This window comes from Symphalangus syndactylus, chromosome 9 (genome assembly GCF_028878055.3).
Source record: "Symphalangus syndactylus isolate Jambi chromosome 9, NHGRI_mSymSyn1-v2.1_pri, whole genome shotgun sequence".
Lineage (NCBI taxonomy): Eukaryota > Metazoa > Chordata > Mammalia > Primates > Hylobatidae > Symphalangus > Symphalangus syndactylus.
The window spans coordinates 110,771,192-110,799,078 of NC_072431.2; the positions used below are offsets into that span (position 1 = coordinate 110,771,192).

General features: G+C 45.9%; 1 protein-coding gene and 1 non-coding gene across 17 annotated transcripts in view; both read left to right on the forward strand.

The window, feature by feature from the left end:
- The window catches only part of UBAP2 (ubiquitin associated protein 2), a 127,781-nt gene that overhangs the window by 12,963 nt on the left and 86,931 nt on the right, over positions 1-27,887 (forward strand). For 14 of the 16 annotated variants that reach the window (XM_055293879.2, XM_063609042.1, XM_063609045.1 and 11 more), the window contains one exon: positions 20,884-21,023. In XM_055293879.2, the coding sequence (XP_055149854.2) occupies positions 20,884-21,023 (140 nt within the window). Of the gene's footprint in view, positions 1-20,882; positions 21,024-24,176; positions 24,293-27,887 lie in introns of those variants that run through there. The other 2 variants (XM_063609044.1, XM_063609041.1) reach the window with 2 other exon arrangements.
- On the forward strand, positions 19,765-19,826 carry LOC129490865 (U7 small nuclear RNA). Its single transcript, XR_008660348.1, has one exon. It is a non-coding gene; the product is annotated as a U7 small nuclear RNA (small nuclear RNA).

The window sequence follows — 27,887 nt, forward strand, 5'->3', positions numbered from 1 at the left end:
GGCATGAGTGATTAAGTAATAAGGATGTCAGTAAAATAAAACCAATATACTTTTACTAAAAAAAGAAAAACCAGGACTTGATATCCTGGATTCATGAGGAAAGTTGAAGAACTATAATGAAAAACTGTCTGAAGTATTAAATCAGTATTTATATTTTAGGCTTATAATAAAACCTAGAGATGATGTAACTGTCTCAAAATGACGTATAGGTATGTTATTAATCACTTGTGAAATAATTTTATAAATCACTTGTGAAATAATTTGTGAATTTGTGGCAATTGAGTGCCAAATGTTGAAATGGTTCATGCAGAGATGTGAATAATGAGAATTATTATTTTAGGTCATCTGGTCTTCATTAAGAATTGATTTGAAGCCGGGCGTGGTGGGTCATGCCTATAATCCTAGGACTTTGGGAGGCTGAGGCAGGTGGATCACCTGAGGTCAGGAGTTCAAGAACAGCTTGGCCGGCCGGGCGCGGTGGCTCACGCTTGTAATCCCAGCACTTTGGGAGGCCGAGGCGGGCGGATCACGAGGTCAGGAGATCGAGACCACGGTGAAACCCCGTCTCTACTAAAACTACAAAAAAATTAGCCGGGCGTGGTGGCGGGCGCCTGTAGTCCCAGCTACTCGGAGAGGCTGAGACGGGAGAATGGCGTGAACCCGGGAGGCGGAGCTTGCAGTGAGCCGAGACTGCGCCACTGCACTCCAGCCTGGGCGACAGAGCGAGACTCTGTCTCAAAAAAAAAAAAAAAAAAAAGAACAGCTTGGCCAACATGATGAAACCCCGTCTCCACTAAAAATGCAAAAATTGGCCAGGCATGGTGGCTGGTGCCTGTAATCTCAGCTGCTTGGGAGGCTGAGACAGGAGAATTGCTTGAACCTGGGAGGCAGAGGTTGCAGTGAGCTGAGATCATGCCATTGCACTCCAGCCTGGGCAACAGAGTGAAACTCTGTTTCAAAAAAAAAAAGGAATTGATTTGATGCTTGACTGTAGTCGCAGCTACTTGGGAGGCTGAGGTGGGAGAATCTCTTGAGCGCAGGAGGCAGAGGTTGCAGGGAGCCGAGATTGCACAACTGCACTCCAGCCTGGGCGGAAGAATCAGACCCTGTCTCAGGAGAAAAAAAAAAATTATACAATTAAGTTATTGACTATAGTTACCCTATTGTGCTATCAAATAGTGGGTCTTATTGTTATTATTTTTGTACTGAATAACCATCCCTACCTCCCCCAAGTCCCCCACTACCCTTCCTAGCCTCTGGTAGTCCGTCCTTCTACTGTCTGTGATTACGAGTTCAATTGTTTTGATTTTTAGTTCCCACAACTAAGTGAGAACATGTGATGTTTGTCTTTCTGTTCCTGGGTTATTTCACTTAACATAATGATCTCCGGTTCTATCCATGTTGTTTCAAATGACAGGATCTCATTCTTTTTTATGGCTGAATAGTACTCCATTGTGTATAAGTACCATGTTTTATCTGTTCATCTGTTGATAGACACTTAGGTTACTTCCAAATCTTAGCTATTGTAAACAGTGCTGCAACAAACAGGAATGCAGATATTTCTTCAATATACTGATTTCCCTTATTTTGGGTATATACCCAGCAGTGAGATTGCTGGATCATATGGTAGCTTAATTTTTAGTTTTTTCCAGAACCTCCAAACTGTTTTCCATAGTAGTTATACTGTGTGTTGAGTACTGTCACGGTTTTTCTGTTCTTGAAAATAAGCAAGAGTTAAACATTGTGGCTTAGAGTATCAAGAAGCAAAGATGTTGTTTTTTTTTTTTTTTTTTTTGAAGACAGGGTCTTGATCTGTTTCCCAGGCCGGAGTACAGTGGCGGCTAACTGCAACCTCTGCCTCCCAGGTTCAAGTGATTCTCGTGCCCCAGCCTCTGGACTAGCTGAGATTACAGATGCGCGCAACCACGCCCAGCTAATTTTTGTATTGTTTGTAAAAACAGGGTTTTGACATGTTGGCCAGGCTGATCAAACTCCAGACCTCAAGTGATCCGCCTGCCTCGGCCTCCCAAAGTGCTGGAATTACAGGCATGAGCCACCACACCTGGCCTAAGAAACAAAGATTCTTTTATTTATTTATTTATTTATTTATTTTTATTTTTATTTTTTTTTGAGATGGAGTCTTGCTCTGTCGCCCAGGCTGGAGTGCAGTGGCGCGATCTTGGCTTACTGCAAGCTCCACCTCCTGGGTTCACACCATTCTCCTGCCTCAGCCTCCTGAGTAGCTGGGATTACAGGCGCCTGCCACCACGCCCGGCTAATTTTTTGTATTTTTAGTAGAGACGGGGTTTCACCATGTTAGCCAAGATGGTCTCGATCTCCTGACCTTGTGATCCGCCCGCCTCGGCCTCCCAAAGTGCTGGGATTACAGGCATGAGCCATCGCGCCCGGCCAAAACAAAGATTCTTAATCTCTGTGACTGGTTGTGGTCATCATGACTGTACTAGAAGAAAAATTGCTTTATTGAACTTGTATCCCTAAGAAAGCTGAGGTAGATTAGCCTATATTTTGATATCTTCCTTCCTTCTGACTGGCCAAAGGGGGAAGATGGTTTCCCTCCTTATCCCCTTTCCTGTGAAGCCTTGGGACAGAGTAACTAGTGGGAAGTTAATCTTACTTTGGTGGATGCAGAGCTGGAGACTCAGGGCAGAGGGAGTGTGAGTGTATAAAGACAGAAATATGCCTGAGTCTTTACCACAGACTAAGGTTATTGTGTTGTTGGCATTAAATCTATGACTTAATTTGCCTTTACTTTCATCCTTTCAAGAGAGGATAGATGGGGATTCCTGCAGCTGAACATGGTTGGCGAGAGAGCTGTGTTTAGCTAGGTTTAGGAGTAGAATTTGACATGGATGAGGATGTTCCGTTGGCAACTTATTAGCACTTTTTAAATTTTTTGGTGCTATAGGGTCATGCTCTGTTGCCCAGGCTGATCATAGCTCACTATAGCCTCGAAATCCTGGGATCAAGCAATCCTCCCGCCTCAGCCTCCCAAGGAGGTGGGACCACAGGCATGCGCCACCATACCTGGCTAATTTTTAAATGTATTTTTTAGTAGAGATGAGGTCTTGCTATGTTACCCAGGCTGGTCTCAAACTCCTGGGCTTAAGAAGTCCTCCCTCCTTGGCTTCCCAAGGTATTGAGATTACGGGCATGAACCACCACACCTGGCCTGTTAGCACTTTTTGTTAATACACAGGAAATAGATACTCTTTTTTTCTTTTCTTTTCTTTTTTTTTTTTTTTTTTTTGTTTGTTTGGGACAGGGTCTTGCTGTGTTGCCCAGGCCAGAGTGCAGTGGTATGATCTCAGCTCAGTGAAGCCTCAGCCTCATACATTCAAAAATTAGCCGGGCATGGTGGCACGTACCTGTGATCCCAGCTACTCGGGAGGCTGAGGCAGGATAATCGCTTGAATTTACTTAGGAAAGCAAGTTAAGGCCGGGCGCTGTGGCTCATACCTGTAATCCCAGCACTTTGGGAGGCTGAGGCGGGTGGATCACCTGAGGTCAGGAGTTCGAGACCAGCCTGGCCAACATGGTGAAACCTGTCTCTACTGAAAATACAAAAATTAGCCAGGCGTGGTGGTGGGCATCTGTAATCCCCGCTACTCAGGAGGCTGAGGCAGGAGAATAGCTTGAACCTGGGAGCAGAGGTTGCAGTGAGCCAAAATTACAGACACATGCCACCACGCCTGGCTAATTTTTGTATTTTTAGTAGAGACGGGGTTTTACCATGTTGGCCAAGCTGGCCTTTTTTTTTTGAGACTGACTTTTGCTCTTGTAGCACAGGCTGGAGCGCAGTAGTGCGATCTCAACTCACTGCAACCTCCGCTTCCTGGGTTCAAGCAATTCCTCTGCCTCAGCCTCCCGAGTAGTGGGATTACAGGTCCGTACCACCACGCCCGGCTAAGTTTTGTATTTTTAGTAGAGAGAGGGTTTTACCATTTGGCCAAGCTGGTCTCAAACTCCTGACTCCCACCCTGCCAGGCTAGTCTTGAAACCCTGACCTCAGGTGATTGCCTGCCTCGGCCTTCCAAAATGCTGGGATTATAGGCATGAGCTACAGTGCCTGGCTCTTATTTAATTTTAATTTTAATTTTTTTGAGATGGAGTCTTGCACTGTCACCCAGGTTGGAGTGCAGTGGTGCGATCTCGGCTCACTGCAAGCTCCGCCTCCTGGGTTCATGCCATTCTCCTGCCTCAGCCTCCTGGGTTGTTGGGACTACAGGCGCCTGCCACTATGCCCAGCTAATTTTTAAAAAATATTTTTAGTAGAGACGGGGTTTCACCATGTTAGTCAGGATGGTCTCGATCTCCTGACCTCGTGATCCATGCCCCTGGGCCTCCCAAAGTGCTAGGATTACAGGCGTGAGCCACCGTGCCTGGCCCCTTATTTTATTTTTGAAACAGGGTCTCACTCATCTCCTGGGCATTGTACTAGGAGTGCACTGGCATGATCATGGCATACTGCAGCCTTGATCTCCCGGGCTCAAGTGATCCTCCCACTTCAGCCTTCTGAGTAGCTGGGACCACAGGTGTGCTCTATCATACCTGGCTAATTTTTTTGTTTGTTTGTTTGTCTGTTTTGAGACGGGTCTGGCTCTGTCGCCCAGGCTGGAATGCAGTGGTGCGATCTTGGCTCACTGCAAGCTCCGCCTTCCGGGTTCATGCCATTCTCCTGCCTCAGCCTCCTAAGTAGCTGGGACTACAGGCGCCCGTCACCATGCCCGGCTAATTTTGTTTTTGTATTTTTAGTAGAGATGGAGTATCACCGTGTTAGCCAGGGTGGTCTTGATCTCCTGACCCCGTGATCTGCCCGCCTCGGCCTCCCAAAGTGCTGAGATTACAGGTGTGAGCCACCGCGCCTAGCTCACCTGGCTAATTTTTAAAATTTTTTGTAGAGACGGGGTCTCTCTATGTTGCCCAGGCTGGTCTTGAACTCCTGGCCTCACACTACTCTCCTGCCACAGCCTCTCAAAGTGCTGGGATTACAAGCGTGAGCCACCGTGCCTGGCCTATGTATGCATTTTTTTCTTTTCTTTTCTTTTCTTTTTTTTTTTTTCGAGATGGAATCTTGCTCTGTCACCCAGGCTGGAGTGCAGTGGCGCAATCTCAGCTCACTGCAACCTCTGCCTCTCGGGTTCAAGCAGTTCTCTTGCCTCAGCCTCCCAAGTAGCTGGGATTACAGGTGCCCCCACCACAGCGGCCTAATTTTCGTATTTTTAGTCGAGATAGGGTTTCACCATGTTGGCCAGGCTGGTCTCGAACTCCTGATCTCATGATCCACCTGCCTTGGCCTCCCAAAGTGCTGGGTTTACAGGTGTGAGCCACCGTGCCTGGCTGCATTTCTTTCTTCTTCTTCTTATTTTTTTAAATAGAGACAAGGTCTTGCTATGCTGCCCAGGCTGGTCTCAAACTCCTGAGCTCAAGTGGTCCTCCCACCATGGCCTCCCAAAGTATTGGGATTACAGGTGTGAGCCACTGGGCCTGGCCTATGTATGCATTTTCTTTTTTTTTTTTTTTGAGAAGTTTCGCTTTTGTTGTCCAGGCTGGAGTGCAGTGGCATAATCTCGGCCCATTGCAACCTCTGCCTCCTGGGTTCAAGCAATTCTCCTGCCTCAGCCTCCCGAGCAGCTGGGATTATAGGTACCTGCCACCACATCCAGCTAATTTTTTATATTTTTAGTAGAGATGAGGTTTCACCATGTTGGCTAGGCTGGTCTCAAACTCCTGACCTTCTGGTGATCCACCCACCTTGGCCTCCCAAAGTGCTGGGATTACAGGTGTGAGCCACTACGCCCGGCCCTATGTACACATTTTTAGGTGAACGTGTTTTCAGTTCTCTTGGGTGCATACCTAGGAGTAGGATTGCTTGGTCTTTATCGTAACTGTTTAACTTCTTTAGGAACTGTTAGGAATTTTTTAAATTTTTTTTATTTTTTAGGAGATGTGGTCTTACTCTGTTGCCTAGTCTGGAGTGTGGTGACATGATCATAGCACACTGCAGCCTTGATCTCCTAAGCTCAAGGATTCCTCCCACCTCAACCTCGTGAATGAGTGGGACTCCAGGTGTGTGCCACCAAGCGTGGCTAATTAAAAAAAAATTTTATTGTATAGACGAGGACTTGCCACGCTGCCCAGGTTTGCTCACCTCCTGCTGTGCGGCCCAGTTCCTAATAACCCCGGTCTGCAGCCTGGGAGTTGGGGATTGGGGATCCCTGCTTTATAGTATAGACTTTTTTTTTTTTTCCTTTTTGTAGGAGAGAGAGAACTGTTAGAAGTAGTGGTGAAGACTGGTTATGAATAATTACATGCTTTTCAAGAGATTCCAGGGTGAAGAATCCTAGTTACCTGCTGGGCAAAAGACAAGGTTGAAGGCTGGTCGCAGTGGCTCACGTCTGTAATTGCAGCGCGTTAAGAGCCTGAGGCAGGCGGATCACTTAAAGTCAGGAGTTTGAGATCAGCCTGGCCAACATGGTGAACCCCATCTCTACCAAAAATACAAAAAATTAGCCGGGCATGGTGGCGGGCGCCTGTAATCCCAGCTACTTGGGAGGCTGAGGCAGGATAATCGCTTGAACCCAAGAGGCAGAGGTTGCAGTGAGCCGATATCGCGACACTGCACTCCAGCCCGGCTAATTTTTTTTTTTGTATTTTTAGTAGAGACGGGGTTTCACCATGTTAGCCTGGGTGACAACAGCGAAACTCCGTCTCAGAATAAATAAATAAATAAATAAATAAATAAATAAATAAATAAATAAGACAGGGTTTACAGCTGAATTAGCAGGATAGGAACAGGACAGATGTGTGCAAACAGCTATGGGCAATTAATTCCCTTCATGGCCTTAGGTAACCTGAAAGAGAATTGTGACGGTATCAAATAAATTTTGATGTCCTATAGTGTTTGAGTTCACCAGCACTCATCCTTTCCATGGGCAGGTTATATCCATGGAACAGCAGATAACTTTGTGATTCTTCTGTCAGCCAAGTGTGGGTGTAGGAGAGAGTTCACTCTTATCCATCAGCTGCTAGAGGCCTGACCCTGCCCTTAACAGCTGCAGAGAATAAAAGTATCAGCTTGTTCAGCTCCTGGCATGCAGGGTACAAGCAGTTGAGCTGCATGGAATTGGATCTCATAGTTGAGTTTCTTGGCACCCTAGATACCTTATTCTCTCCTTGATTACGGGTGTAGACTTTGTCTCGGTGGCTGTTCTGGGCCTCCTAATTTAGTTGAGATTCTTTTTTTTTTTTTTTTTTTTTTTTTTTTTATTTTATTTTATTTTTTATTTTTTTATTAATTTTTTTTTGCATACAAAAACAATAAACATTTTCTAAAAATACATACAAACAAAAAGATGCGTATCAAACATATTAGGAAGGTTGCACATGGGAAGTCGGGGAATAGAAATGAGGGTGGGAGTTAAAATAAATGAGAGAGGGACTTTATATGGATCAGTGATAATAACTCAATCCTCTATTTGACAAAGAAGAGGGAGAAGGAAGAGGAAGAAAAAGAAAGTGGGATAAAGGATCAGAAAGGGAGGAAAATAGAAAAAATTAGAGTATGACTCCAGGGTAGACCTGTTTTGTTGTCATTGAGTTGGTTGGTTGGTTTGTCTGTTGTATTCTTCATGTTTCGCCAAGTTGGCCAGACTAGTCTCGAACTCCTAGCCCGAAGTGATCAACCCGCCTCGCCCCCCAGAGTGCCAGGACCACAGGCGTGAGCCACCACGTCCAGCCCCCACATTGCTTCTGGCCTCCGTGGTAGACCTCCCAGACGGAGCGGCCAGGCAGAGGAGCTCCTCACTTCTACCCAGACACGGGGCGGCCGCGCAGAGGGGCTCCTCACTTCCCAGACGGGGCGGCCAGGCAGAGACGCTCCTCACTTCTTCCCAGACGATAGGTGGCCGGGCAGAGGCGCTCCTCACTTCCCAGACGATGGGTGGTCGGGCAGAGGCGCTCCCCACTTCCCAGACGATGGGTGGCCGGGCAGAGGCGCTCCTCACTTCCCAGACGATGGGCGGCCGGGCAGAGGCGCTCCTCACCTCCCAGACGATGGGTGGCCAAGCAGAGGCACTCCTCACTTCCCAGATGGGGCAGCCGGGCAGAGGCGCTCCTCACTTTCCAGACGATGGGTGGCCGGGCAGAGGCGCTCCTCACCTCCCAGACGATGGGTGGCTGGGCAGAGGCGCTCCTCACCTCCCAGACGATGGGTGGCCGGGCAGAGGCGCTCCTCACCTCCCAGACGATGGGTGGCCGGGCAGAGGCGCTCCTCACCTCCCAGACGGGGCGGCCGGGCAGAGGCGCTCCTCACTTCTTCCCGGACGGGGCGGCCGGGCAGAGGCGCTCCTCACTTCTTCCCGGATGGGGCGGCCGGGCAGAGGCGCTCCTCACTTCTTCCCGGATGGGGCGGCCGGGCAGAGGCACTCCTCACTTCCCAGACGGTGGGTGGCCGGGCAGAGGCGCTCCTCACTTCCCAGACGATGGGTGGCCGGGCAGAGGCGCTCCTCACTTCTTCCCGGATGGGGCGGCCGGGCAGAGGCGCTCCTCACTTCTTCCCGGATGGGGCGCCCGGGCAGAGGCGCTCCTCATTTCTTCCTGGACGGGGCGGCCGGGCAGAGGCGCTCCTCACTTCCCAGACGGGGCGGCCGGGCAGAGGCGCTCCTCACTTCTTCCCGGACGGGGCGGCCGGGCAGAGGCGCTCCTCACTTCCTCCCGGACGGGGCGGCCGGGCAGAGGCGCTCCTCACTTCCCAGACGATGGGAGGCCGGGCAGAGGCGCTCCTCACTTCCCAGACGATGGGTGGCCGGGCAGAGGCGCTCCTCACTTCCCAGACGGGGCGGCCGGGCAGAGGCGCTCCTCACTTCCCAGACAGGGTGGCCGGGCAGAGGCGCTCCTCACTTCCCAGACGATGGGTGTCCGGGCAGAGGCGCTCCTCACTTCCCAAACGATGGGTGTCCGGGCAGAGGCGCTCCTCACTTCCCAGACGGTGGGTGGCCGGGCAGAGGCGCTCCTCACTTCCCAGACGGTGGGTGGCCGGGCAGAGGCGCTCCTCACTTCCCAGACGGTGGGTGGCCGGGCAGAGGCGCTCCTCACTTCCCAGACGGTGGGTGGCCGGGCAGAGGCGCTCCTCACTTCCCAGACGGTGGGTGGCCGGGCAGAGTCGCTCCTCACTTCCCAGACGGTGGGTGGCCGGGCAGAGGCGCTCCTCACTTCCCAGATGGTGGGTGGCCGGGCAGAGGCGCTCCTCACTTCCCAGACGGGGCGGCCAGGCAGAGGTGCTCCTCACCTCCCAGACGGGGCGGCCGGGCAGAGGCGCTCCCCACCTTCCAGATGGGGCGGCAGCCAGGCAGGGGCTGCAATCCCAGCACCCTGGTAGGCCAAGGCAGGTGGCCGGGGGGTAGAGGCTGCCGCGAGGCCAGACCACACCACCGCACTCCAGCCCGGGCAACACCGAGCACTGGGTGAGCGAGACTCCGTCTGTAGTCCCAGTACCTCGGGAGGCTGAGGCGGGCAGAGCACTCGGCGTCAGGAGCTGGCGACCAGCGTGGCCAAGATGGCGAACGCGTGCCTGCATCCGAAGGAGAAAAGGCAGGCAGCGGTGGCGCGCGCCGGCAGTCCCAGGCAGTCCGCGGCGCGGGCAGCAGCAAGCCAAGTAGATTGTAGCCTGGGCCAGAGAGGGAAAGAGAGAGAGAGAGAGAGAGAGGAGGGAAGAAGGAAGGAAGGAAGGAAGGAAGGGAGGGAGGGAGGGAGGGAGGGAGGAAGGAAGGAAGGAAGGAAGGCAGGCTTTTTTTTTTTTTTTTGAGACGGAGTCTTGCTCTGTCGCCCAGCCTGGAGTGCAGTGGTGCAATCTCGGCTCACTGCAAGCTCTTGCCTCCCAGGTTCACGCCATTGTCCTGCCTCAGTCTCCCGAGTAGCTGGGGCTACAGGTACCCGCCACCACGCCCGGCTAATTTTTTTTTTTTGTATTTTTAGTAGAGACGGGGTTTCACCATGTTAGCCAGGATGGTCTCGATCTCTTGACCTCATGAACCGCCCGCCTTGGCTTCCCAGAGTGCTGGGATTACAGGCGTGAGCCACCGTGCCTGGCCTATTTTTTTCTTTTTTAAATAATAGAAATGGGGTCTCACTGTGTTGCCCAGGCTGGTTTTGAACTCCTGGGCTCAGGCGATCCTCCCCTTCTTGGCCTCCCAGAGTGTTGGGGTTACAGGCATGAGCCACTATGCCAGGCCAGATTCTTTTGTTTATTTTTTAATAAATAAATTCAAGTGGATTTTCCTGCCTCAGCCTCCCAATTAGCTGGGATTACAGGCATGTGCCACCACACCCGGCTTATTTTTGTATTTTTAGTAGGGTAGGGTTTCACCATGTTGGCCAGGCTCATCTCAAACTCCTGACCTCAAGTAATCCTCCTGCCTCAGCCTCCCAAAGTGCCAGGATTACAGGTGTGAGCCACCGTACCTGGCCTTGGCCTCAGATTCTTTTTTTTTTTTTTTTTTTTTTTTTTTGAGACAGAGTCTGGCTCTGTCCCCCAGGCTGGAGTGCAGTGGCACCATCTCGGCTCACTGCAAGCTCCGCCTCCCGGGTTCACGCCATTCTCCTGCCTCAGCCTCCCAAGTAGCTGGGACTACAGGCGCCTGCCACCACGCCCGGCTAATTTTTTTTTGTATTTTTAGTAGAGACAGGGTTTCACTATGTTGTCCAGGATGGTCTCGAACTCCTGACCTCGTGATCCGCCCACCTCGGCCTCCCAAAGTGCTAGGATTACAGGCTTGAGCCACCGCGCCCGGCCTTTTTTTTTTTTTTGAGACGGAGTCTCGCTCTGTCGCTCAGGCTGGAGTGCAGTGGCGCAATCTTGGCTCACTGCAAGCTCCGCCTCCCAGGTTCACGCCATTCTCCTGCCTCAGCCTCTCTAAGTAGCTGGGACTACAGGCGCCCGCCACCACGCCCGGCTAATTTTTTGTATTTTTAGTAGAGATGGGGTTTCACCATGGTCTCGATCTCCTGACCTCGTCATCTGCCCGCCTCGGCCTCCCAAAGTGCTGGGATTACAAGCGTGAGCCACCACGCCCGGCCCCAGATTCTTAATCTGAGCTAATTTTGTCTTCTGCAGGTATGAATAAATGAATTTCCTCTGCAGAAAAGGTTGAGAATATTGACTATTTTCTTAGTAGAAAATGCAGGAACACAGATTAGAAATTAAACAAAAATAATAGTAATGGTCACAGAAATATACCAATATAGAACATATGGGTATCTGAAAGGCTGAGAAGCTAGGTGAGATCTGGTCTAGACCAGATCTTTGTCATCAGGCACAAGCTTTGCAGGTGATGCCAACAATAGTTATGCTGTTGTATAGAAGAGGAAGCTCAATTGGGAACTATTAGTTATCTGTGACTGAAGAGTTAGCCTTACAACGTAGCATAATAGTTAAGTGCACACACTGTAGAGCCAAATGTCCTGGGTTTGAATACTGCCTTCACCACTTACTAGCTGTGATTCTCTGTGTATCTTACTTTCCTCTCTGTAAAATGGGAGTAAAGTAATGTGTACTCTAGAGTGTTGGAAAGATTAGTGACTTAATACTGTACCTATAAAGTGCTTAGAATGGTGTCTGGCACATAGTGAATTGTATGTGCTTTCTGCTAGTATTGCCATTACCATTGCTTTTAGATTTTGGGAATGAGTGGACATATATAGATGAAGGACCTGAGACCCATCCTTGCCAGTCTAAGATAGACCCTGGCACCACTGGTCTCATGACCCAGTGAACAGCATCTCTGGACATTCTTGATGAAGACTTGCTTCTTCAACATAAATTGTGTATCCTGTTTTTAGTAGTTGAACCCTTAGCCCATTATGTAATTCATGTCATCTGAATTATATTTGATTTGAAAAAAACATTAATTTTTCTGTTCCTGAAACGTAAATTTATTTGATGTAGTAGCTGAGATACTTTTGCACAAGTGTGTCAACATCCTGGTTTTAGAACTATCTTTCAATCAACGCTTTGTGATGCTGTCTTGAATACATGCAGTGTATGTATGTAGTTTGGGATTTAATTAACTGTTCAAAATTTTATTAAATGGCTGTTGAAATCTTCCCTGTTCTCAGTATGTTGTCAGCAAGTGTTCTGTAACTTTTCAGAATGATAAAGTGTGTCCTTGCTTTTCGTTTAGGGTTTTTAGAAAATTTTTACCCGACCGTGTTTTTTGAATTAAGTTAGATGAATTTGTGCTTATGTAAGCTTTAACAGAAATGTTGGTGGTTGTTAAGTCAGCCATTTTCAGTTAAGTCTAAACTGAGATCACTTGAAAATGCGGCTGTTTCACTGAGGTATCTTATCTTCAGAACGGTCCTTGAAAAAAACAGCAGTTAAGCGGGGCATGGTAGCTCAGGCCTGTAATCCTAGTACTTTGGGAGGCCAAGGTGGGAGGATCACCTGAGCCCAGGAGTTTGAGACCAGCCTAGGCAAATATGGGAAGACCTTATGTCTATGCAGAACAAAACAAAAATGGAAACAAAACTTTTTAGGCAGTTAAAACTTTTTTCCAAAACTATTTCTTCTATAGAGAATATCTTTGTAGTTTAATCAGGTTGGTTTATTCGGCCAGAGACTTTCTTTCCTCATTACATTTAGACAATTTTTTCACTTTATTTTTTTATTTTTTTTTTTTTTTTGAGACGGAGTCTCGCTCTGTCGCCCAGGCTGGAGTGCAGTGGCGCCCTCTCGGCTCACTGCAAGCTCCGCCTCCCGGGTTCACGCCATTCTCCTGCCTCAGCTTCTCCGAGTAGCTGGGACTACAGGCGCCCGCCACTACGCCCGGCTAATTTTTTTGTATTTTTAGTAGAGACGGGGTTTCACCGTGGTCTCGATCTCCTGACCTCGTGATCCGCCCGCCTCGGCCTCCCAAAGTGCTGGGATTACAAGCGTGAGCCACCGCGCCCGGCCAATTTTTTCACTTTAATAGTTAATAGGAAACTTTATATTTTGCTGATTTTGTTTCTGAAGAAGTTAAAAATGTAGCAGCAGTTCTTTACCTGTGTTAAAATCTGTCACATCTTTTTTTTTTTTGAGACGGAGTCTTGCTCTATCACCCAGGCTGGAGTGCAGTGGCCCGATCTCGGCTCACTGCAAGCTCCGCCTCCCGGGTTCACGCCATTCTCCTGCCTCAGCCTCTCCGAGTAGCTGGGACTACAGGCGCCCGCCACCACACCCGGCTAATTTTTTTTGTATTTTTAGTAGAGACGGGGTTTCACTGTGGTCTCGATCTCCTGACCTCGTGATCCACCCGCCTCGGCCTCCCAAAGTGCTGGGATTACAAGCATGAGCCACCGCGCCCGGCAAAATCTGTCACATCTTTAATTCACTTTGAGGTGAGATAAATACGGGTTTCAAAATTTGGTTGGATAGATTGAAGTAAACCTGGTGCTTCCTGCCCCTCAAGAACTTGAGATATGTATGTTTGAGTTTCTACTGAATTATTTTTAGAATCTTTTGCTCTTGTCTGTTTCTATTCTGAGAATTCTCTTGGAACCTGTTCCAGTGTAGTAGAACTCTTGGGAGTGGAAAGTGATAGATGATGGAACACAAGCGTACACTGAATTCCTATGGTCTGGCAACTGGGTACTTGTTGTAGAAGCATTCCTGTTTATTACACACCGCTCCGTTTCCCAGAAAAGGAGGACATAGAATTTCCTCATAACAGTATGTTAGTTGAAGGTGTTGATATTTACGGTTTAGTTTCCATGTCTTAGTCATTTTTACAGTTCAGTGGTGATAACAATTTTTAAGGGTCTTGAAGAATATTTTGGTAACTTATGTTTTTACCTTGATTTAATGGATTCACAATTATCAGAAATTTAGTTTTTTTTTTTTTTTTTTTTTTTTTTTTTTGGGAGACAGAGTCTTGCTCTGTCGCCCAAACGAGTGTAGTGGCATGATCTCGGTTCACTGCAACCTCCGCCTCTCGGGTTCAAGTGATTCTCCTGCCTTAGCCTCCCAAGTAGCTGGGATTACAGGCTCACGCCACCACACCCAGCTAATTTTTGTAGTTTTAGTAGAGACAGGGTTTTGCCATGTTTGCCAGGCTGGTCTGGAACTCCTGATCTCAAGCGATCCACCCGCCTCAGCCTCCCAAAGTGCTGAGATGACAGGCGTTGCGCCTGACCTTATCAGAAGTTTTATGTAAAATTAATAAGGGAAAATTTGTCTGTTGAATCATGCATCCTGTTAAAGTTATTTCCTGACCCCTGTTTTTCCAGATTTCAGTCACATTCCCCATCCCCTGTGATTGTTCTGCGAAAACTGTTTCATCTCTGGAAATTTTTTTGTTGGACATCTTTAATATTAAGACTTTTATGAATAGGGAATTAGCTATTATAACATTTCAGTGATAGTGTGGAGAGGCACAATTGACAGAAGACAAGTTAATCTGAATTTATTTAAGCATGCATTCTTGGATGTCCTGAGGCCCTTATAATTATTTTTATTTTTCAAAGAATGTATTTGCTATTTCTTTTTTCTTTTTTTGAGACGGAGTTTTGCTGTTGTTTCCCAGGCTGGAGTGCAATGGGGCAATTTCGGCTCACCGCACCCTCCGCCTCCCGGGTTCAAGTGATTCTCCTGCCTCAATCTCCTGAGTAGCTGGGATTAGGGGCATGTGCCCCCACACCTGGCTAATTTTGTATTTTTAGTAGAGATTGTCAGGCTGGTCTTGAACTCCTGACCTCAGGTGATCCAGCCGGCTCGGCCTCCCAAAATGCTGGGATTACAGGCTTGTGCCACTGCACTCACCCTTGTATTTGCTATTTTTATTTTTATTTTTTTTTTTGAGACGGAGTCTTGCTCTGTCATCCAGACTGGAGTGTAGTGGCGCCATCTCAGCTCCCTGCAAACTCCGCCTCCCAGGTTCAAGCGATTCTCCTGCCTCAGCCTCCTGGGTAGCTGGGACTACAGGCGCGTGCCACCATGCCCAGCTAATTTTTTGTATTTTTGGTACAGACAGGGTTTCACTGTATTAGCCAGGATGGTCACCATCTCCTGACCTCGTGATCCGCCCGCCTCGGCCTCCCAAAGTGCTGGGATTACAGGCGTGAGCCACTGCGCCCGATTATTTTCATAAATGGAGTCACTGAGAATAAACAGTGAGAAAAAGATCAGATCATCCAATCAACAGAACTGGAAATCTATGAGTAAACTACTCACTTCTTAAAAAGGTTTTATGGTAGGAACACCACTCAACCAGTTAGCTTTTGATTAGATGCTTAATTCTGTTTTATTCTTTTCTTAAAATGTATTTATTTAACGAGATAGGTGGCTGGGCATGATGGCTCACACCTGTAATCCCAGCACTTTGGAGGCTGAGGCTGGTGGATCACTTGAAGTCAGGAGTTCAAGACCAGCCTGGCCAACATGGTGAAACCCCATCTCTACTAAAAATACAAAAAAATCGGCTGGGCGCGGTGGTGCACACCTATAGTCCCAGCTACTTGGGAGGCTCAGGCGGGAGAATCACTTGAACCTGGGAGGCAGAAGTTGCTGGGCTGAGATCGTGCCACTGCACTCCAGCCTGGGCAACAGAGCGAGACTGTGTCTTTAAAAAAAAAAAAAAAAAAAGGGTCTCGCTGTGTTGCCTAGCCTGGACTTGAACTGTGGGTTAAGTGATCTTCCTGCCTCAGCCTCCTGAATAGCTGGGACTACAGGTGCATGCCACCTTGCCCAGCTTGGATGCTTCACTTTAGATACTTAAGATGGAATTGCAGAGTATTAGTGCTGAAGGTGACTTTTTCATTTTTATTTTTTTAGATGGTGTCTCGCTCTTGCCCAGGTTGGAGTGCAGTGGTGCAATCTCAGCTCACTGCAACCTCCTCCTCCTGGCTTCAAGCGATTCTCCTGCCTCAGCCTCCTAAGTAGTTGGGATTACAGAGGTGCGCCACCTTGCCCAGCCAATTTTTGAATTTTTAGTACAGGTAGGGTTTCACCATGTTGGCCAGGCTGGTCTTGAACTCCTGTCATCAGGTGATCTGTCTGCCTTGGCTTCCCAAAGTGTTGGGATTACAGGCGTGAGCCACCGTGCCTGGCCTGAAGGTGATTTTAAAAATAATCAAATGGGGCCGGGCGCGGTGGCTCATGTCTGTAATCGCAGCACTTTGGGAGGTTGAGGCGGGTGAACCACCTGAGGTCCAGAGTTCGAAACCAGCCTGACCAACAAGTTGAGACCCCATCTCTACTAAAAATACAAATATTACTTGGGCATGGTGGCAGGCGTCTGTAGTCCCAGTTGCTCGGGAGGCTGAGACAGGAGAATCGCCTGAACCCAGGAGACGGAGGTTGCAGTGAGCTGAGATCGCACCACTGCACTCCAGCCTGGGTGATGGAGCGAGCCTCCGTCTCAAAAAAAAAAAATCAAATTGATTCTTTCTCAAATACAGATATGCCTTACATTTGTTTAAATGCATCACAGTTTTAAAACAGTGTGTTCGTATGCATTTATTCATATCTGAGAGAATGCTTTAAAAATAAATGGAATCATGGCAAAATAATTAACCTTGTTCTCTATAATACAACCAAAATGATAAACGCAAACCAACAAAATTATAAAGTTGTTAAACTGAAAAAGGATGCAAAATGTATATTCATACTGACTGGAGAGGCAGATTCAAATGCAGTAAAAAGTTTTAAACCAGTGTATTGAGCCTGTGAGAAATTCTAGTTAATTGGTTGTTACTATAATGTAAAAGGCAGTACAATAATATGTCTGTGGCCTTTAGCAAGCCAGTTAATGAAGCTGTTGAAAAAATAAGTTAGTGTTAGTGCAGCTAACACAGAAAAATGCTTGTCAGACCTTTTCTGGCTAAAATAGGTTTCAGGGACACAATTTTCTTTGGTACCTGAATTAGTATGATGAATTATGGTTAGTCTCCTCTATTTTATTTTATGATACACAGATCAAAAATATGTAGAAATGTTATAATGTCATTTTATTAATCTGAAATGTATAAGATATACAAATAGTGGAATATCTTTCCACATCATGGGAATGCTTGCTTTTCGGTGTCTAAAACTGACTATTCTAGAAAACAGAATTCTGGCCGGGTGTGGTGGTTCACGCCTGTAATCCCAGCACTTTGGGAGGCTGAGGCAGGTGGATCACGAGGTCAGGAGATCGCGACCATCCTGGCTAGCACGGTGAAACTCCGTCTCTACTAAAAAAATACAAAAAAATTATCTGGGCTTGGTGGCAGGTGCCTGTAGTCCCAGCTACTTGGGAGGCTGAGGCAGGAGAATGGCATGAACCCAGGAGGCGGAGCTTGCTGTGAGCAGAGGTCAAGCCACTGCACTCCAGCTTGGTGCGACTGAGCAAGACTCTGTCTCAAAAAAAAAAAAAAAAAAAAATGAAGAACAGAGTTCCATGTATTGTTAAAATCATTGGCTCTGGGCCGGCTCGGTGGCACACGCCTGTAATCTCAGCAATTTGGGAGGCCGAGGCTGGTGGGTCACCTGAGGCCACGAATTTGAGACCACCCTGACCAACATGGCCAAACCCCATCTCTACTAAAAATACCAAAAATTAGCCGGGCATGGTGGTGCGTGCCTCTGGTCCCAGCTATTCGGGAGGCTGAGACAGGAGGATTGCTTGAACCCAGAAGGCGGAGGTTGCAGTGAGCGGAAATCGCACTATTCATTGAACTCCAGCCTGGGTGATGGAGTGAGACTCTGTTTCAAAAAAAAAAAAAAAAAAATTCATTGGCTCTGCATTGTTGTCATTGGAGATGGTAGCTCTATGTGTGTTATGGCACTGAAGACCTTCCAGTGGGACAGATGTGGAGATGGAAGACAGTAATATTGATGATCCTGACCCTGTGTAGGCCTAGACTAATGTGTATGTTTATCTCTTAGCGTTTTTGTTTGTTTGTTTGTTTGTTTGTTTTATAATGGAGTCTCCCTCTGTCACCCAAGCTGGAGTGCAGTGGGCTCACTGCAACCTCCGCCTCGCAGGTTCAGGCAATTATCCTGCCTCAGCCTCCCTAGTAGCTGGGATTACAGGCGTCTGCCACCATGCCTGGCTAATTTTTGTATTTTTAGTAGAGACGGGGTTTCACCATGTTGGTCAGGCTGGTCTCAAACTCCTGACCTCGTGATCTGCCTGCCTTGGCCTCCCAAAGTGTTAGTATTACAGATATGAGCCACCGCGAGCGGCTGCACATTTGTTTTTGTTTTGTTTGTTCTAGGAGCTTCGTAAGAGTGGAATTGTTTGCATAAACAGTTTGTTTCTGATTGATGGGTATATTTCCTCTGTGGAGAATTCCATTTTGGAAATTTAACTTTTAAGGCATTGCTACATGTTTTTCTGTGCGTGTGTGTGTGTGTGTGTGTGTGTGTGTAGTAAAATGTACATAACATAAAGTTTATTGTAATCATTGTTACATATACAGTTCTCTGACATTAAGTACATTTACATTATCGTGCAACCACCACTGCCATCCATCTTCCAAACCTTTTTATCCTCCCAAACAGAAACTCCATACCTGTGATACAGTAACTCCCCGTTCTTCCCCTACCCCCAGCCTCTGGTAACTACCATTCTGCTTGTTTCTATGAATTTGACTTTTCTAAGTAACTTGTATAAGTAGAGTCATATACTATTTGTCCATTTTTTTTTTTACCCCTTGCCCCGAGAGTTTTGCTCTGTCGCCCAGGCTGGAGTGCAGTGGCACTACCTTGGCTCACTGCAACCTCTGCCTCCTGGGTTCAAGCAATTCTCCTGCTTCAGCTTCCTGAGTTGCTGGGATTACAGGTGTGCGCCACCATGCCTGGCTAATTTTTGTATTTTTAGTAGAGACGGGGTTTCACCATGTTGGCCAGGCTGGTCTTGAACTCCTGACCTTGTAATCAGTCTACCTCTGCCTCCTCCTCCCAAAGTGCTGGGATTACAGGTGTGAGCCACTGCACCCCAGCCTTGTCCTTTTTTGACTGGCTTATTTCACTTAGCATAATGTCTTTGAGGTGCATCCATGTGGTAGCATGTGTTAGAATATCTTCCCTTCTTAAGGCTGAATAATTTTCCATTGTATATATATGTCACATTTTGCTTATCCATTCATCTGTTGATGGACACTTGGGTATCTTCTACTTTTTGGCTATTATGAATAATGGCGCTTTTTTATTTTTTATTTATTTATTTATTTATTTTTTTTTTTTGAGATGGAGTCTTGCTCTTGTCGCCCAGGCTGGAGTGCAGTGGCACGATCTTGGCTCACTGCAAGCTCCACTTCCCGGGTTCACGCCATTCTCCTGCCTCAGCCTCCTGAGTAGCTGGGACTACAGTCGCCTGCCACTACGCCTGGCTAATTTTTTGTATTTTTAGTAGAGACGGGGTTTTACCGTGTTAACCAGGATGGTCTTGATCTTCTGACCTTGTGATCCTCCCGCCTTGGCCTCCCAAAGTGCTGGGATTACAGGCGTGAGCGACCATGCCAGGCCAATAGTGGCACTTTTAACATGGAAGTACAAGCATCTGTTTTGAGACTCTGCTTTGAGATTTGTTTTTGGTGCCTACCCAGAATTGGAATTGCTGGATCATATGGTAATTGAGTTTTTGATTTGTTTTTTAAGGAACCACCATTCTTTTAATGATGGTTGTACCACTTTAAATTCCCATCAGTAGTGCACAAGGGTTCTAGTTTTTGTACATCCTCACCGATGCTTTCTGTGTTCTTTAAAATTAAACAAAAAAACAATTATAGTGTTACAGCTCTTTTAGAATTTGTCTAGCAGGTTTTCTGGTCTTTATCGGAAAATTCCCGGCTCTTCTGTCCAAAAAAAAAAAATTGTAATCGCTATCCCTAAAGGGTAGGAAGTAGGAATCTTATTGTTATAATTTTTTTTTTTTTTAATTGAGGTGGAGTTGTTCTAACAATGTTGTCTAGGCTGGTCTCAAACTCTTGGGCTCAAGCAGTCTTCCCATCTTAGCCTCAAAACAGCTGGGATTGCAGGTGCATGCCACCGTGCCCAGCTTAGAATCATGTTTTGATGACATAATTATGTGCTTGACACTTAGTGGCTAGTCAATAAATATTTGTTCAACAAATCAAAGAAAATTATATGCACAATTTTTTTTTTTTTTTTTTTGAGATGGAGTCTCGCTCTGTCGCCAAGGCCAGAGTGCAGTGGCGCGATCTCGGCTGACTGCAACGTCTGCCTCCCAGGTTCACGCCATTCTCCTGCCTCAGCCTCCTGAGTAGCTGGGACTACAGATGCCCGCCACCACGCCTGGCTAACTTTTTTGTATTTTTAGGAGAGACGGGGTTTCATTGTGTTAGCCAGGATGGTCTCGATCTCCTGACCTCATGATCCGCCTGCCTCAGCCTCGTGAATTGCTGGGATTACAAGCGTGAGCCACCGCGCCCGGCCACACAATTGTTTAAGATTTATTATTTACAGGTGACTTTTGCTTTTAGGCATAGCTTGTTTCTTGACACATTTTAAATTGGGTTATTGGCAGGTAAAATCTTGGCTGGATGCAATGTTGTTTTGGGGTTCAAATACCAACTGCAAGTAGTAAGAGGCAGATAGCACTTCATGTACAGTGACTACATGTAGTGATAAAATGGTTGCTGGTTAAAATTGGTGGTACTTGAGATTTTGGTTTAGAATTGCTAAGCTCGTAAACCATACACTTAGATTGCAGTAGTCGAATTGGTTTAACATACCAGCAAAATGTAAAATCCTCAAGGGCTACTTCTTGAGAATTTGTATTCCAGAGAGCTTTTATCTTTTATTGTAAATGTCCTTGTTTTCTCTGAAGTACATGCTTGTCTTTTACTATAATTGTTTTGCTTACCATCCTTCCTTTCTTGCAGATTTTCTATTTTGTACATACATTATTTTGTATATACTGTATATGATGACTTCAGTGAGCAGTGACCATTGTCGAGGTGCTCGGGAAAAACCACAGATTTCAGCAGCACAATCAACGCAACCACAGAAACAAGTGGTACAGGTAAGTTTTTGTGGAGCTCTTGTTTGCCTTGTTTAGAATTAAGGAAATTAAGGGAGAGCATATGATTTAATATTTTCCTTTGTAGGAAACTTTAGGATTTTGGACCCTGTGTTTAAACAGTAGGTGATGGCCAGGTGCGGTGGCTCACGCCTGTAATCCCAGCACTTTGGGAGGCCGAGGTGGGTGGATCACTTGAGTTCAGGAGTTTGAGACCAGCCTGGCCAACATTGTGAAACCCCACCTCTACTAAGAAAATACAAAAATTAGCTGGGCGTGGTGGCGTGCGCCTGTAATCCTAGCTTCTCGGGAGGCTAAGGCAGGAGAATCGCTTGAACTCAGAAGGCAGAGGTTGCAGTGAGCCCAGATCACGCCACTGCCCTCCAGCCTGGGCGACAAAGCGAGACTCCTTCCTAAAAAATAAATAAATAAATAAATAAAAAATAAAAAGTAGGTAATGAAGAATAGGAAGAAGTATTGTACTTGATTCAGGTACAATTGGATGTTGTTCCATGAGAACTCTTTAATGCTAACCTTTTCCAGGTACCTCTTAGCTATTAGGCTGCCACTGCCACCACCACCACCACCACCGCCACCGCCACCTCTGCTGCTGCCGCTGCCTCCTCCTCCTCCTCTTCCTCTTCCTCCTCTTCCTCCTCCTCCTCTTCCTCCTACTCCTCCTCCTCCTCTCCCCTTTCACCTTCCTCTGCTTCCCCTCATCCTCCTTCCCTGCTGCTTCATCATCATCTCCTCTCCCTTCTCCCTTCTGTTAATTTAAGTGTGTCCTTAGAATGAAATATGAAAATCCAAGGTAGATGGAGAACTAATAGTCTGAAGTAGTAAAATACCTGAATTTAACAATAGACTTTAAAAAGCTGCCTTTGCTGGGCATAGTGGCTCATGTCTGTAATCTCAACACTTTGGGAGGCTGAGGCAAGAGATTGCTTGAGCCCAGGAATTAAGAGCAGCCTGGGCGACATAGTGAGGACCTTGTCTTTACAAAAAGTTTAAAAAGTAGCTGGGCATGATGGCTTCCATTTGTAGTCCCAGGTACTTGGGCGGCTGAGGTGGGAGGATCACTTATGATGGTGCTACTGCACTCCAGCCTGGGTGACAGAGTAAGACCTTGGCTCAACAAGAAAACAAAAACCTGCCTTTTCTTCAAAGCACAAGGAAGAGTGCTTGAATCTTAGAATGGCTTTTAATGATCAGGATCCACTTGAGGCTGGGCGCAGTGGCTCATGCCTGTAATTCCAGCACTTTGGGAGGCCGAGGTGGACAGATCACCTGAGATCAGGAGTTCGAGACCAGGCTGCCCAACATGGTGAAACCCTGTCTCTACTAAAAAAAAAAAAAAAAATGCAAAAATTAGCCAGGCGTGGTAGTGGGTGCCTGTAATGCCAGCTACTCGGGAGGCTGAGGCAGGGAGAATTGCTTGAACCTGGGAGGCAGAGGTTGCAGTGAGCCAAGATCATACCACTGCATTCAAGCCTGGGCGACAGAGCGAGACTCTGTCTCAAAAAAACAAAGACCCATTTGAATAAAATTTTTAATGTTAAATACTCCCTCCTCAATTTGGTTATATTATTATTTTAAGTGAAGTGAGATAAGTCAAGTGCTAAGCACAGTACCTGGTGCAAAATTAAGCATTATATACATGTTATTGACTAGATTGGCAAACCCTTTTTCACAGGCAATATGCAAGTAAGTAAACTATATCCAATTTGTCTTACTTGCAGATTGATTTGACTATGATAGTTAATTAAAAGTGCTTCTTATAATCACTCATTTATACCCAAGTGCCCTGTTAAGGGACATAGTGAGGAGATTTAAGTGTTGCGTTACATTTTTCAGTATGAAGTTAGTGTAGTATTCTGCTGGTATTAACAGACAGATATCTCTGCTACTCAGTGCTTGGTCCTAAATACACTTACTCTGATAGGAATTTATTCACAAACTGATCTAGGCCAGTGATGGAAAAATTTGGAAGTTTTAGGCTAGGTCCTCCTTTATAGTTGAATTTACTTAGGAAAAAGTTTGCTTAATGAATGGTCTTTTTTTTTTTTTTTTTTTTTTGAGACGGACTCTGTCGCCCAGACTGGAGTGCAGTGGCCAATCTCGGCTCACTCCGACCTCCACTTCTCGGGTTCAACTGATTCTTTTGCCTCAGCCTTCCAAGTAGCTGGGACTACAGGCAGGCAACATCATGCCTGCCTAATTTTTTTTGTTTCTTTGAGATGGAGTCTCCTTCTGTCGCCCAGGCTGGAGTGCAATGGTGCCATCTCAGCTCACTGCAACCTCTGCCTCCTGGGTTAAAGCGATTCTCCTGCCTCAGCCTCTCAAGTAGCTGGGATTACAGGCGCCTGCCTCCACCCCCAGTTAATTTTTGTATTTTTAATAGAGGCACGGTTCACCATGTTGCCCAGCCTGGTCTCCAACACCTGACCCCAAGTGACTGCCCCCTTAGCCTTCAAAGGTGCTGTGATTATAGGCGTGAGCCACCGCACCTGACCCTTTTTTTTTTTTTTTTTTTTTTTTTTTTTGAGACAGTCTTGCTCTGTAGCCCAGTCTAGAGTGCAGTTACTCTATCTTGGCTCATTGTAACCTCTGCCTCTGGGGTTCAAGCAATTCTCCTGTCTTATCCTCCCCAGTAGCTGGGATTACAGGCGTGAGACACCATGCCCGGCTAAGTTTTTTGTGTTTTTAGTAGAGATGAAGTTTCACCATGTTGGCCAGGCTGGTCTCAAACTCCTGACCTCAAGTGATCTGTCCCCCCTTGGCCTCCCAAGGTGTTGGGATTACAGGCGTGAGCCACTGCACCTGGCCCTTTTAAATTTTTTTCTTTTAAACACTAGTATGCATTAGGAAAATTATTCATGTTTATTTATTCATTAATCCTATTCTGGGAAGTAGTTGCTAAGAAACTAATCTTAAATTGGGGTCATAAAAAGTGGCTTTATTTGGTAATTTTTTTTCTTTCTTTTTTTTTGAGATGGAGCCTTGCTCTGTCGCCCAGGCTGGAGTGCAGTGGCGCATTCTCAGCTCATTGCAACCTCTGCCTCCCGGGTCCAAGCGATTCTCCTGCCTCAGCCTCCGGAGTAGCTGGGATTGCAGGCACGTATCACCACGCCTGGCTAATTTTTATATTTTTGGTAGAGACAGGGTTTCGCCGTGTTGGCCAGGCTGGTTTCAAACTTCTGACCTCAGGTGATCCGCCCACCTTGGCCTCCCAAAGTGCTGGGATTACAGGCATGAGTTACTACGCCCTGCCGGTAAGATGTTAATTACTCAATTTTAAATGTCCAGTGTTATGTTAGAGGTGTTCTGAGATAACCTATTCAGGTTGCATGATGAAAGAGAGTTTTTTATTTTTTATTTTTTTTATTTTTTGAGACGGAGTTTTGCTCTTGTTGTCCAGGCTGGAGTGCAATGCTGTGATGTCGGCTCACTGCAACTTCTGCCTCCACCTCGCCTGGCTAATTTTTTGTATGTTTAGTAGAGACGGGGTTTCATCATGTTGGTCAGGCTGGTCTTGAATTCCTGACTTCAGGTGATCCACCCGGCTCCGCCTCCCAAAGTGCTGGGTTTACAGGCGTGAGCCACTGCACCAGGTGGTGAGAATTCTTTTGAATCCGTATAAACCAGGATTTTTGTCCTGGGTCTAGCACTTACTAATTAGATGAGTTACTTAAATCTCCTTTAACCTCAATTTTTTTTTTTTTTTTTTTGAGACGGAGTTTCGCTCTTTCACCCAGGCTGGAGTGCAGTGGCGCAATCTCGGCGCACTGCAGGCTCCGCCCCCCGGGGTTCACGCCGTTCTCCTGCCTCAGCCTCCCGCGTAGCTGGGACTACAGGCGCCCGCTACCTCGCCCGGCTAATTTTTTGTATTTTTAGTAGAGACGGCGTTTCACCGTGTTAGCCAGGATGGTCTTGATCTCCTGACCTCGTGATCCGCCCGCCTCGGCCTCCCAAAGTGCTGGGATTACAGGCGTGAGCCACCGCTCCCGGCAATTTTTTTTTTTTTTTTGGAGATGGAGTCTCACTCTGTTGCCCAGGCTGCAGTGCAGTGGCTTGATCTCAGCTCACTGCAACCTGTGCCTCCTGGGTTCAAGTGATTCTCCTGCCTCAGCCTCCAGAGTAGCTGGGACTACACTTGTACATCACCACACCCGGATAATTTTAGTATTTTTAGTAGAGAGGGGTTTCACTATGTTGGCCAGGTTAGTCAGTTTTGAATTCCTGACCTCAAGTGATCTGCCCACCTCAGCTTCCCAAACTGCCTGGATTATAGGTGTGAGCCATTGGGCCTGACAGTGAACCTCAATTTAAAAAAAAAAAAAGTACATTGTGAGACTTACAGAAAAGTTGCAACAGGAATATGAATAATTACTGAATACCCTTCTTTCAGATTCCCTAGACGTTAACATTTCTGTCACATCTACTTTATCCTGTTCTCTTCCTTTCCCTACAGTTTATTCCCAGAAACGTTTGACAAGTAGTTGTGAATAAGGTTCTTCTTCACTGAATACCTCAGTGTTTTTTAAAAAACAAGGATCTTTTTACATAATTACAGTACAATTATAAAAAATCAGAACATCTACAGACTATACTTATATTTTTTCAATGGTCCTCATAATGCCTTTTTTTTTTTTTTTTTTTTTGTTTGAGAGACAGTTTCACTGTGATGCCCAGGCTGTAGTGCAGTGGTGCGATCTCAGCTCACTGCAACCTCCGCCTCCTGGGTTCAAGTGATTCTCCTGCCTCAGCCTCCCAAGTAGCTGGGATTATAGGCATGCGCCACCATGCCTGGCAAATTTTTATATTTTCAGTAGAAACGAGGTTTCGCCATGTTGGCCAGGCTGGTCTCGGACTCCTGACCTTAGGTGATCCGCCTGCCTTGACCTCCCAAAGTGCTGGGAATACAATCATGAGCCACTGGGCCCAGCTGTAATGTCCCTTTTAGCTAATTAGATTGTGGAATATACATTGTATTCAGATGTCAACTCTCTTGTGAATTTATGTGAAAATTCCACAAAATTATGTGAACATTCCACAATTATGAAGTGATTATAAGAATATTTGAAAATTGTGATATAAAATGTCTTAGAAAAGGTATGCTTCCTGATCAACTCAAAAAATATGTAAAATTAAAGCAAAACTGTTGAACATTAATGAGAACAGGCTTAGTAGACTGTTAATAATGTTTATCTTTGGTGGTGGGCATAAATAATCCTACTTTATTATTATTTCCGATTTTTTTCTGGGTGACAGCTCTAATTAAAAAAAATTTGGATTCATTTGAAAAATTTCACATTTTCCACTGTGAAAGCAGCTAAGTTCGTAATAAGCCATGTGAATGGATAAGAGATCCAGAGGAAGAGCTGTAGTGATGCTACTTTTCTTGGCAAGATATTTTTCAACTTGAGATGTGACCTAGTGTATGTCACTAATGTTTATTGCAGGGGAGGGTGCACTGACCTTGTTTAACTTAAGAATTACCAGTTGATCTTGATTTTTCCTCTTTTTTCCCAAGCTGTACCGACCTCTTGACACTTCCTAGAGCTCAGCCTGGTAACTTCCCTATTATACTCTTATGTTTGGTGCTTTGTTTATCAAATATTTATTGAATTGTTTATCAAAGAAAATTATTTTTTTTCTTGACTCAGGGTATTTTATAAAGGTAAAAAAAATACTTAAAGTTCTCATTAAAATTTATTTTCATAAATATGCTAGCACTAGTGTTACTATATTGTTATTGTTAAATGGCTATTATGTGTATTGGCTATGCTTTCAGAAGTAGTCTGTCTATCCCTTTTAGGAATAAAAAAGATATTACTGAAGAGAAATACAGAGTATTTGTGTCATATAATACTTAAGCTGAAAAAGCTAAGTCTGAATAAATCAGTCATTGGCATTTACCTTACATATGGCAATGAATAGTGACTTTATAGTTAGAAATGTATGGGTGAAACAGTATCAGAATGATAATGTAGAAACATATATAAGCCCCAGACTGCCCCCTACAGCAAAATGCGATTATTAATAACTATTCTGCTTGAAATATTTGGTGAGATTCTTTCACCCATCAAGTTCTTGTTTGTTAATATTTTTATCGGGTTGGTAAGTGTTTCTTTGGTTTTGTAAATTGTGCACGTTTACAAAGCACTGGCTATTCTCAGGCAGTTTTCAAGTTTAAATATTCTTGCCTTTTGAGTCATTTGTTCCTGGTTCCCCCACTCCGCCATTACTTTTTCATACTTTTTCCACAAAGATTTCAGCCATACTCCCTGACTTTGGTTTATCTTCTACTCTGACATTTCTGCATGAAGTAGTTTCTGTCTGAAATGTCTTTAAACCAGGGATGTTCTTGTAATAATACTTACTGTGCAGTGAGTGGATAGTCACAAGTAGTCCATAATTTTACTTTTTAAAAAAAATCTTTGTTGTAGCTCCTGTTTAACACATCTACCACCCCAAGCCGCCGCCTCCACTCCTTTTCTGTCTGCCAAAATCCCTCCCCACAATACTTTATTATGAAAATGGTCACACATGAAGAAAAGTTGAGAGTTGTACAGTCAATATCCATATGTTCTATTACCTTGTTGCTCTATTTGTTTTATCACATCTGTTTAGCCAGCCATTATTTTATCTAACTTTTTAATGCTTTTCAAAGTGAATTGAATGATTAGTGGTACTCTTAATCACTTCCGAATGGATATCATTGACTAGAGTGTATTATTTGTTTATTGTCTTTTTTTTTTTTTTTTTTTTTTAAGGCAGAGTTTCTGCCCTTGTTGCCCAGGCTGGAGTGCAGTGGCGCAATCTGGGCTCACTGCAACCTCCATCTCCCAGGTTCAAGTGATTTTC